The sequence below is a fragment of the Diabrotica virgifera genome, chromosome 7, assembly GCF_917563875.1.
Source record: "Diabrotica virgifera virgifera chromosome 7, PGI_DIABVI_V3a".
NCBI lineage: Eukaryota > Metazoa > Arthropoda > Insecta > Coleoptera > Chrysomelidae > Diabrotica > Diabrotica virgifera.
In genome coordinates this window covers 96047274-96059874 of record NC_065449.1, presented here as the reverse complement: position 1 = coordinate 96059874, position 12601 = coordinate 96047274, and the positions used below count along the sequence as shown (strand labels likewise).

The following is a 12601-nucleotide window of genomic DNA, read 5'->3' as shown; positions in this document are numbered from 1 at the left end:
GTAATGTCAAACATTAGTACTTAAAAATATCTATTAAACGATTAATATGATCATGTTGATTGCATTAAAATTTATGCACCAAAATTTTTTCAAAATTTATTTTTTAAAAATGTTTCCAAAAAATGTTATTGTTTTTTTTTTAATAACTCCATCTATTTTTAAGATATCAGGTTTATCTAAAACCCGTTTGAAAGTTAATTCTAAGGGCCATTTAACTACGTTGAATTTAATCTTTTAGACCCCTTATTTTTTTAAAAATAAAAGGTTAAATGGCCCCGGTTGCATGGTTTTCACAGCAAAATTTAAGATTTAAACGTTTCTATCTCGGTTATTTTTTACCCTATGGAAAAAGTAAAACAGGTAAAATATTTTACACATAAAGAACTAAAATTTGGGTATATATCATTTTTTACGTATATTAAGTATTTTTGGAGTTATTATCAAAAGAATATGAAAATTACAATAATTTTAAAAATTATGATTTTTTTAAATTATATCTTTTTTTCAAAAATATGCATTCTAAACTGGTCAAAATTATTGAAATCATTACTTATGCTAATATAAAGAAGTTCTTGTAAGGATTACTATAAATTTTAATTTTTGTGGAAACGGCGTATGTTTTATTTTTCACTTTTTCCTAAAAAATTCTAAAGGGTTCTTTTATTTTCATCAAAACTTGCTTAATATTGACGCCATTAACTTGTTCTGAAACTCATTCTGAAGTAGCTATTCTGAAGTACGTTGACAAATGATTAGCAGGTATATTTTATACATTGCATCGTTTTCCCGTTATTTAAGCTTAAATACTTAGATTTGGGTACTCGTCGAAAAAAATTCACATTCAATTGCCAATAACTCACTTTTAACTAACATTAGTTTAGTTCTTTAAGTAAGGAATGTATTCAGATTTTTATTATCATCAATTTCAGTAATAATAACTATTTTGTAAAAGCTTATAATTTTTGAGTTATACGTGAAAAACCGATTTAAAATATGCATTTTCTTTACTAAAAAATTAAATCTTTGGTCTTTAATAACTCAAAAAGTGTTGATTTATATTAATAACTTGATATAACTAATTTTGCTTATAATTTGTCCCTCTATCCACTTATGGTATTATTTTTAATAAAATAATTTTCACCCCCGAGAAGGGGTGGCATCCACCCCCAGGGTAAAAGCGCAAGGTGGCATGATGTCACCTTTGTTCCTTGAGTTATCCTCTAATTACTCACCAATTTTCATGGAAATCTATGGAGGTTCAACGAAATCGGAGGTGAAAACCTTCAGTGACTCCACTATACCGTTTATCGAGATGTGGCTTCTTTTTTAAACTATACCTGAAAATGTAAATTAAAAAATTTTCAGATTATTAACAGGTCTCTATAATAATCGTACTTAACTATATACAAATATGTGGTGGATTCGACAAATATTCAAAATATCTCCATAAACACTGGCTTATCGAAAAAGTACTAAGAGGCAAAAAGTTTTAAAACATTGTATTTAACTAATGGTGACACAATAATAATTTAATTGAAACGTACACAAAAGTTTGGGGGGTTTAAGTGAACAAAACCCCCATAAAATTTTTATGGGGTGCACAAATTTCTCTTTAATTTTTTTTTAAGATGCTGTTGCCATGATAATATATGAAAAAAAATCTATTTTCATTTTGTAACTTCAAAGGGCTGTAACTTTTTTTGTGTGCATTATTGTATATAGGTAAGTGAGGTTCAATCAACCTATTTTTGACCACAGAATCTGTGGTATAATTTACAAGAATAAAAAACCGCTAAACGCCTTAAAAATGAGTGGCGCATACAATATTCCAGCTACAAAAGATCTGATATAAATATTACGTGGCGCGAAAATGTATTTTCATTTTGATGTAAAACAAAATTCTAGTTTTATTTTAAAAGATTTTTCCATAATATTTGCTAAATTTGAAGTAAACGCGCCACAAAAGAGTAACTTTGATACAGTTTGAATTTTGAAACTCTTTTGTGGCGCGTTTATTTCAAATTTAGCAAATATTATGGAAAAATCTGTTAAAATAAAACTAGAATTTTGTTTTACATCAAAATGAAAATACATTTTGCGCCACGTAATATTCATATCAGATCTTTTGTAGCTTGAATATTGTATGCGCCACTCATTTTTAGGGCGTTTAGCGGTTTCTTATTCTTGTATCAGGAGTTTTTCAAAGTTATTTATAAATTAAATGTATGAAGTTGAATGCAATGTTCCTCTATTACTCGTTAAACTGTATAAATGGTCACCTTTGGTCCATCGAATGTACACTAGATTTTTTTCTATTCGAAATAGATTGAAAAAATATATTGATATGACCGGTAAATGAAGTCGGATTGCCCGTTGCCAGATCAAATTTAGCGTCGTAATCACTACAACTACATAAACCGTTTCGGGAATAATCGTTAATTGGATTATACTTTTGTAGCTTAATAACTTCTAAAAGGCTTAACCGATTTTGATCAGTAAACATGAGTTTGAAACGTATTTAACAGTAGTATCTGATGGATCTAAGGTCAAGTATGATAACTAAAGCTATTATAGGAATTATTGAGCTTGAGAAACCGTTTTTCCCGTAGAAAATAGATTTGATCATACTTATGAAGCCTATAACTTAAAAATTCGAATTTTCCCGGATATGACGTATACACTGTTAGATTCGTCTAGAGTCCTTCTACAAACGTTCAGTTATTGGCGCAATTCGTAGGTTGAAATTTTGAGTAATTGTCTAAAAACCAAAATTTTAGTATAGATTTTTAGTTTTTCGGCTATACGGACACGTGTGTATGTTTGATCCTGACGGCTTAAACACCATTTGAAAGATTAACTAAACACTATTGATTTGGTGTATTTGCGGTTCTCCTGCCTCTTCTTGATCCGAAGATATATACCCCCAAAAAATATGCCGTTTTGTACCTATCAAGTCCTCTAGCTGGCTTATGGGTGGTCAAAAGTCACAAACTACACCGGTTCTGAATCAACCCTGACCCCCTCTTCAAACACAGAAAAAAATCAAATCGGTTTAACTTTCAAACACACATACATATCCACAAACATTTTCCCTTTTTTAAATAAAAATTGAGTCATACTTCTGAGCTCGGTAACTTTTGAATGGTATAACCGATTTTTAAAATTAGACATGCGTTGGAAAGGTAATGATTAGTACTATTAGAAGCTGCAAAAGTCGGACTTAAATTTTTAAAGTTTTTGGGAGTTTTGGAACGAGAACGAAAAACAGACCCTAAATAGAAAGGGCCTTAAAATCCACACCCTTAGACCAAAATGGATGGTTGACATATGAATGGGTGAGTCTTTTCCTGAACTTTAAGATGGGACTTGGCCCATCTTTCAAATCAGTCAGATTTAGAAAATCGAAAATTTCGTGTATATATAGTGTCGCGTGTAGGGGGGTGTTGGTGTGCGCCACTGGCGAGAACTGCCGTTCTCTGGTAATGACCCATCTTTTCGGGACACCCTGTATATTTTTCTCTACTCTTACCGTTAGGGAATATGCATGATTTATTGAACATGGATTAAGTTTAGAGATGATCGTTTTTGATTAACGAAATCGTACCGTCACTGCATTTTGCAAAGACTATACAATTTATGTTTTATAGATCCGTTTTGTAAGGAAGACCAAATGTAGTTTCCCTTCTCTCTGCATAAGCTACTTTTCGATTAAATTTTAAAAAACATGAATTCCCGTTTCATACGTCTCACATGCTTATTCTTGGGGGAACGTATGTACGTTTTGATGTAGTAACATGGCCGCCCCTCTCCCCTTATAGGGCAAAAGAGCCGCCCGTCTTCCATATCATTACATTATCTCTTCCGTACCATTATTTTACCTACAACCATACGTAATGCCAAAGAAAAGGCTGGTTCTTTGTTTATTAATATTTTGGAGATTTTTCCCCGTTTGAAAGCTTTTTAAGCTTTCTTTTTTATGGATTTTATTAATAATTATGAATAAGATTTACTTTGCATGTTTACGTATATTTTGGAGATTAACGTATAGAACAATGCCTCTACACGTGGAAAAATATATGTTAAATATATTTTAATTTCAATCATATGCTGTATACAGGGTAGAGAGAAAGTATGGAAACACGGAAACCGCTTGAACGATTTTTGTAAATTTTGGTGAGTAAGGGTGTTCTAATGCAGCCGATATTATAGTCGTAATTATATTATTGTCTAATCTTCCGTTTTTCTGGAAATCTAATGAACTTTCTTATTTTTTGAGATTTGAAGTTTTTAAGAAATACTGATTATTTTTCATTTTATATTCCCTATACCTAAATGCCATAATTTCGAAGTTATTGCTACATTTATATATAAAAAAATTAACAAATTATAAAAAGCAATTCGGCCCGGGTAGACATTATTTTAGGTTCTTTGGATCATTGGAAACAAAAAAAGGTCTTTCGTAATTTTCCTCAAAAGTTAATCGTTTCTGACTTATAAACAATTTAAAACTAAAAGAAATCGAAAAATGACGATTTTCTAGGTTCAAAAACACAAGTAAAAAAATCATTTTTAAAATTAGGAAGTAATACCTAAATTCAAGCTAAAACTTTTTCTATCAGATACCTGAATTTTTGGCATATTTTATTCTAAAACAGTGATTTTTTTTTATTGTTAATGAAGCTCATATGAGAGGACGGGCGATCGGGCTGCATTAACAACTAAAAAATAATATTTTAAAATGAAATAAAATAAATCACTTATCGGAATCTGATACAATAAGGTTTGAACTTGAATTTAGGCACTTCGTAGTTTTAAAAATAATATTTTTTACTAGTGTTTTTGAACCTAAAAAATCGTAATTTTTGAATTTTTTCAGTTTAAATTGTTTTTAACTCGAAAATGATTAACTTTTGAGGAAAATTACAAAAGAGCTTTTTTGTTTCCAATGATCCAAAGATCCTAAAATAATGTCTACCCGGGCCAAAAAAATTGATTTTTATAATTTGTTAATTTTTTTTAATAAATATAGCAATAACTTCAAAATTATGGCATTTGGGTATAGGGACTATATCATAAAAAATAATCAGTATTTCTTAAGGACTTCAAAACGCAAAAAATATACAGGGTATTCCATTTAAAATAAGAAAGTTCATTAGATTTCCAGAAAAACTGAAGATTTGACAGCAATGTAATTACCACTATAATATCGGCCGTATTAGAGCACCCTAACCCACCAAAATTTATAAAAATCGTTCAAGCGGTTCCTGAGAAATTACCGTGTTTCCATACTTTCTCGCTACCCTGTAGAATACATTCAGATAAACATTACAAAAAAGTCAATACTACGAAGATTTCACTGATTCAAGTTATTTTACCTTAAGAGACAAAGAGACCTTATTTTACCTTAAGAGACCTTAACGACAACAATTGTTTTTTTAGATTATAGCGCCATCTATCCATAATTCGAAAAAAAGTCCCGAATAAAAGCTACTTATTTTTACGTAAGGAATCCAAATCTGCAATAAAAAATCGGGGCTCCCATTTAAGATTTTAAAGTAACCCCCACCCCACCTCCGTGGGGGGTCGTGTTTGGTGCCATTCGATAGATTTTTCAAAAATATTGAATAAGTGTATTTTTCAGTTTGTCGATCTGATGTTCATTTTGCGAAATATCGCGGGATTCGTATTTAAAATTTTAAATTTACCACCCAACCCTCTCCGTGGGAAGTCGCGTTTCGTATCATTAGATAGATTTTTGAAAGATATTGAGCATGTACTTTTTAGTTTTTCGATCTGTCATTCACTTCACGAAATATTCGTTTTTTTCTTGTGAAACGTTGGGACTCACCCATTTCCTTACGCCCCGCTCAAATCGTCAGATTTTTTAAATATACACTGTTTTGCATGTACATACTTAACTTACCTTATCTTAATCTGACAAAATTCAGTTTTTCTGAGGATATATTTTTTTTTCGGCCCCCTCTTAACGAACTCCTCTGCATTAAGAGCCAATATATGATAGAGGTACATTTTCAGGGTACAAGGTTTCTCCCCATGTAATAATCTGACGCGCTCGAGTAACTGCAAAAATCCCTGCTTGGGCTCCCCTACCATTAGTTTTCTCAGGATTCGAAAAAAAATGAATGCATTTAAAAAGGATTGGAGCCAAAATTTTCCGCCTACGCTCGTAAATAGGTAAAATAATATGATCCAGTAAAATAAATACAATCTTATTGAAAAGAGCTTATAGACAAGGGCGCATCTGTAAAAATATTAGTACATTTGGACGTTGAGAGGTGACTCAAATTTTTTTGGAGAAATTGCTTGAAAATAACTCAAATATTTGAGTTATTCTCCCACTCAAAAAGGCCCGGAACATTGTTTAAATAATCAAAATGTCAAAAAATGAAGGAAAAATTCGATTTTTTTCTTTATTTTTTGATTATAGCTTTAAAAGTGATTCATTTTTGAGAAAAGTTTTACCGACATAAAAGTTGTGAAATTAAATTTTCTACAATATAGGATTGGTCAAAATTTTTAGAAATTGTCACCCTTGTTGCAAAATAGCAATAATTTCGAAAAAAACATAAAAAACAAGTATTCGCATTTTACATTTTTCAACCATTTATGATAAACTTAGGACCTTCATATTTTATCCAGAAAAATTATATGATATAATCAAAAAATACTGTGAATTCCATTAAGATTGGGTCAACAGATTTTGCAAAATAAATTTTGCAATCCAGCCTTCACAAAAAAAATTCATTTTTTCAAAATGTTACAGGACTGAAAATAAAGGAGTCAGCAAGTTGAATTTTTTTTGCATATAGAACAATACTGTGTCTTTGGTTAGCAATTTTCAAAATTAAAATCGGTTAACCACCACGGCGTCAGGAATTTTTTTAAATAAACATTAATTTTTGGTATTACGCGCAGGACAGCGGATAGTTTGCTCTGATTGGGCATTCCAATGACCTTTGATAATGATTGGTACATTTTAATTTTTAGTACATTTCCATATAAATAAATAAATTTGTTTATTGCAAAATAAAAACACGTACACTGTCCTTTGAAATAACACTTTTTTTAGCAATTTTTTCGCTTTTTTTCTTTGTTCATATATTTTAACTTAGAGAATAAAAGATTATTATTTTTAAACATACACAATTGTTTAAACAATATTTCACAAACAATAATCAAATTAGTTTGATCTTTGTAGAATTAAAATATTAAAATACAACAAAATATAGAGTAAGAAAATAATATATTAGATAAAGATTGGAAGAAATTTTGATGGAAATCAACTTGTGTGAATCGAACACCGCTTTCCTGCGCGTAGCACCAAAAATTAATGTTTATTTAAAAAAATCCTGACGCCGTAGTAGTTAATCGATTTTAATTCTGCAAATTGCAAATGAAAGGTAGGATACTCTTCTATATGCTAAAAAAATTCAACTTGCTACCTACTTTATTTTCAGTCCTGCAACATTTTGAAAAAATGAATTTTTTTAGCTAAACCTGAATTGCAAAATTTATTTTGCAAAATCTGTTGAACCGATCTTAATGAACTTTACCGTATTTTTTTATTTTATCATATAGTTTTTCTGCGTAAAATATGGTCCTAAGTGTAGCATAAATGATTGAAAGACATAAAATGCAAATACTTGTTTTTTGATGGTTTTTTTTGCATTTATTGCTATTTTGCAACAAGGGTGACGATTTTTAAAATTTTTAAACAATCCTATATTATAGGAAATTTAATTACGCAACTTTTATGTTGGTACAACATTTCTCGGAAATGAATACTTTAAAAAGTTATAATCGAAAAACGAAGAAAAAATTCGAATTTTTCCTTCATTTTTTGACATTTTGATTATTTAAAGAATGTTCCGGACCTTTTTGAGTGGGAGGATAACTCAATTATTATTATTTGAGTTATTTTCAAGCAATTTCTGCAAACAAATTTGAGTCACCTCTCAACGTCCATCTCAAAACAGATGAGCCCTGGACTATTATTGTAGTAAAAAAAGTAATGATGTTAGCAATAAATTCAGAACTTCCGGAAGTGCCTGAAATGTTTTCACTTCATCACCTATTGTTTATCTACTTATTTATTATATAATGATTTACATTATTCGATTTCCTATCCCTAGCTCCCTAATTATTCCATTTTCCTCTCAAATCTCTTTCTATCGTCTTTCTATCATTTCATTTTCTCCAGCTCATTAAGGATCTTCTTAATCTTCTTTTTCTTGTTGAACAAAAAAATACTTCTGTCCATTGGTTGTACGTACCTATACGTGTCTATACCACACCTGTTGATATCCTTTTTGATTGTGTCTATACCTCTGCTTATTTTATATCTCTTCTATTTCATTACTTATTTCTTTTCTTCTAGGTTCTTCTTCATGGCCTCTTGCATAATAACTTCCGAGTACAAGTTAAATAGTAATATAGAAGTAATGCACCTTTGCCGTACCCCTCTTTTAATTTTGATGATCTCTGATTGTATATTTCTTACACCTCGCTTGTATATTTGCTTTTGTTTCAAAATTGTATGAGTTGGTGGAGCCTTACTCTGTCAAACGCCTTTTCGTAATCTTTATTTACATCCAAATAGCGTTGCGTTAATTTAACATTTTAACAGAATAACGCATCTCTAGTTCCCACTTCCTTGCAAAATCTTAAATTTTTGGGAATTAATGTGAAGGGAAACATTGGTAATTAAATTAGGTAGGAAAATATTTCTAGAGCATAATTTCTGCCAGATACCAGGAGATTGGGAGATAATTATAGCTCACGTGAGCAGGGTCGCATATATCGAGTAAATTTATATTCTATCAGGAACGTAAAAAAGTTTTTACCCACTACCTCCAATGTTGACAAATTTCCCCAAATTACAAACAAAAAAGATATAAATACTAAACTAAAATCTTGAGGTTATTGTAATTATTATTGAATAATTATCTAATAATTAAATCACAAAAAATAACAAAAACTTTTTGTTTCAGCCATTCTGGCGGATTTAGACCAGTGATTGATGGTAGTTCGGGAGCACGAAATACACCTCCTTTGTTCTTTTCGCCTCATCTAGCATCTCACCTTTCTTCGCAATTTTCGCCTCCACTCTTCCCATCACTTAAAGGTAAGTTTTACTTAATTTATTTATTCACGTTAATAATACCACATAATTAAGAAAAATATACACTTTAAATGAGTAAATTTGTAAATTTTGGCAGGACCGCAACCCAAAAATATAGACTATATAATTTTTTATAAAGTCATCTACAATATGTACTTTAAAATGTATAATATTATTATGTCGATGGTGAAAGTTCCCAACCTCCTATGTCAATTTTTGGCTATTTCGTTTTGTTACCCTAATTAAAGAGAAATATGTATATGTATTTTAACTGTTTACAAGCTCCTATGTCGTTATTTCATTAATTGGCTTGTAGATGGCCCTATATGAAATAACATAATGACAAGCTTGTAAACGGTAAAAATACATAAAATATACATATCTCTTTAATTTTTGGGGAACAAAACAAAATATCCAAAAATTGACATAGGAGGTTGGGAACTTTCACCATCGATGTCTGAATTGTCAATATGAATGAGTCATATAAAATTAAATTATTACAAATTTTTTTACAAAGTAACAAAATACCAGAAAATAGCTTCATAACAACATATATACAGATCGTTTGGTTTTTGATTGGATATAAGACACTGAACAATCGTGAAAGAATGTTAAAATCAGCAACATTGCTGTATACTATAATTGTATTTTAATTTGTTAAAGATGTTTAAAATGTATCTACTCGTTCCGATAGTAACAGTAAGTATGTTATTAAAATCACTTTATCAATATTTCTCTTTTCTCGAGTATTATCTAGATTTTATTGCAGAGTATATAAATTATTTTAATCACTGGCTACATAGTTAGTGAAAAAATAATCTTATTAATTAAATTAATAAATAATTTAAGCGATTATCCAAGTATAATATTAAAAAACTAAACGAAATAGCCATCTCTATTTTGCTAGGAAATTGAAACTCCTCCGTCGACCACTAATACAACTATAATACACTTGCTAATGTTTACGTCTAGCTCGAAGTGTTGCCATTTAAAGCGTGTATATCTAATTTAAATATAAACAGTCTGTATCTATCTCCTAAGCACTTCACTGACCACTGTACATTAAAAAAAAACAACACATTAAGAACATTTCAGCTCTTACAATTTTTTGTGATTTTCTTCAGCAGAAATACAAGAATTAAAATAAAAAATTACGGTGAATTTTTTATTTTGTTCACTATACCCATTTGCAATTTATGCGGATCCATCTAATACGGTATAACTGGATGAACTGTATCGCAAGACTGATTCTGGATCAAAGTAGGAATCCATGGAATTTATGAACGAACACCATATAGGGCCGTCAATGAGGGTATTTAGCTCCGAATTCCATCCTACTACATCGATTTACTTGATATTTTCACAGTAAGTAGGGAAGGGCTTAAGAAACAAAGTCTACCCTATGCCGATGTGCGCTTTTATCGTGGGGTTGGTTCTCACCCCTTCTCGTGGGTGAAATTTTTTTTGGATAAAATAGCCACGGAAGAGGCTAGAGAATTTAATTCTAAGCAAAACTGTTCCATAATTATTTTTTGAAAACTCAATACTTTTTGAGTTATTCGTGGTTGAAAATTGGCCATTTTCATTGAAAAATGATACCCTTTCGGACGGATTTTTGCGAATAACTTAAAAACTATGCATCTAACAAAAAAACTATGTAAAATATTTTTGTAGCTTATAAAATAACAAAGAGACTCATTCCTTCATAAATCTTTAAGTTATAATACAAAAAGGGGTATGGTAGGTGAGAAGAGTTTGTTTTTTGGTGCATGCTCTAATCGGTGTATTCAACTTGAAATAACAGAGAAACGGTTGATTTTAGGTGTATAATGGTACTAACTTTGATAGTGCTTGAAAAGGCCTTCAAAATGAGTAGTATTAAATGTCGATTACATTCAAAGTAAGCGAGATATCCTGCAAAAAATTGATTGATTGACGAATGTATTTTAAGAAGAAATGAGAAATATATTTAACCCCTCATTTATCAGAATTTAAATTCATCGTTTTCCTTCTAAAATACTTTTTATTACAGTTTTATTTCTATGTTCAAAAAGTTGGACTGGTTTAAAATGAAGGATTTTTGAAAAAAGTAAGATCAAATTATAGAGCGCATTTTTAAATTTCCTTAAAAATCTTTCTTTTACAAAAATGTAGAGTTTTTTCAATTTACATAGAAATAATATTATAATAAAATGTATTGTATACGGAAAATGATGCATTTTCATTCTGGTGGATGGGGGTTAAAATTACTTCTCATTTTTTTCTTAAAATACATTAGTTATCAATTATGTTTGCAAGATATCTCGCTTAGTTTGAATGCAATTTACCTTTAATATTGCTCATTTTAAAGGTCTTTTTAAGCACTATAAAAAGTATTGGTAGCATTATACACATAAAATCGACCGTTTCTCTGTTATTTCAAGTTGAATACACCAATTTGAGCATGTAGCAAAAAAACAAACTTTTTCACCTACCATATCTCTTTTTGTATTATAACTAGAAGATTTATGAAGGCAAGTGTGTCTTTGTTTTTTTATAACCTACAAAAATGTTTTATACAGTTTTTTTAGTTAGATGCATATTTTTTAAGGTATTGGAAAGAAACCGTTCGAAAAGGTGTTATGTTTCAATGAAAATGGCCAATTTTCAACCACGAATAACTCAAAAAGTATTGAGTTTTAAAAAAAATATAGATCAGTTTTGGCTTAAAATTAGGTTCTCTAGCAAATTCCGTAGTTATCTTACCAAAAAATTTTCCACCCCTGAGAAGGGGTGGGAACCACCCCCAAGATAAAAGCACACATCGGCATAGGGTAGACTTTGAATTAGGAGATAAGTCGAGGCTATTTACAAAATTTCATTAAAACCCATGCAGTAGGATAGAATTCGGAGGTAATATTCTTGCTTGCATTGACTGGCCTAATAACAAGGAAACCATAACAGATTTCTCAAAAATCAAGCAGAAAAACTGTTAACACCAATATTGACAAAGCGGTGTTCTTTCAGAAGACGAACCCGATGGGAACCCTTCGCTATCTGATACAACCATATCAGACAACAGTGCACTCAAGCATCTTAGCGGGATCGCTAGTAGACCGGCGAAATGCCAGACCAAGATTGACTTCCGCAGGAATCTTATTATCACTATCACGTATCGATAATTTCTCCCCGGTAAAAATTCTCCCAGCCGGTTTTCATGATATCCACTAAGGCACAACTGTCAATATAAATAAACAATGGGATTTTGTTTATTCTCAATCTAAGATTTTGAGACATCGAATGTCTATAAAAAAACTCTCATGAAACTTTTATGATAAATATGTAGAGTGGAAAATAAAAATGCTACACAGTAAAATTTCAAATTCACGTTCATACTAGTTAGTTGCTTAGGTACGTCACTGAAAATTAAAGTATAAGGACCCATTTTACTTAAAACCTATAAAATTATGACGTCGTAAA

The 12601-nt window shown here is 30.4% G+C and overlaps 1 protein-coding gene across 1 annotated transcript in view; it reads left to right on the top strand.

The window, feature by feature from the left end:
• LOC126887857 (dorsal root ganglia homeobox protein) overlaps positions 1-12601 on the top strand; it is a 405607-nt gene that overhangs the window by 379226 nt on the left and 13780 nt on the right. Inside the window, exon 6 of the mRNA XM_050655752.1 lies at positions 9012-9145. Coding sequence (XP_050511709.1) covers positions 9012-9145 — 134 coding nt within the window. The remainder of the gene's footprint in view (positions 1-9011; positions 9146-12601) is intronic.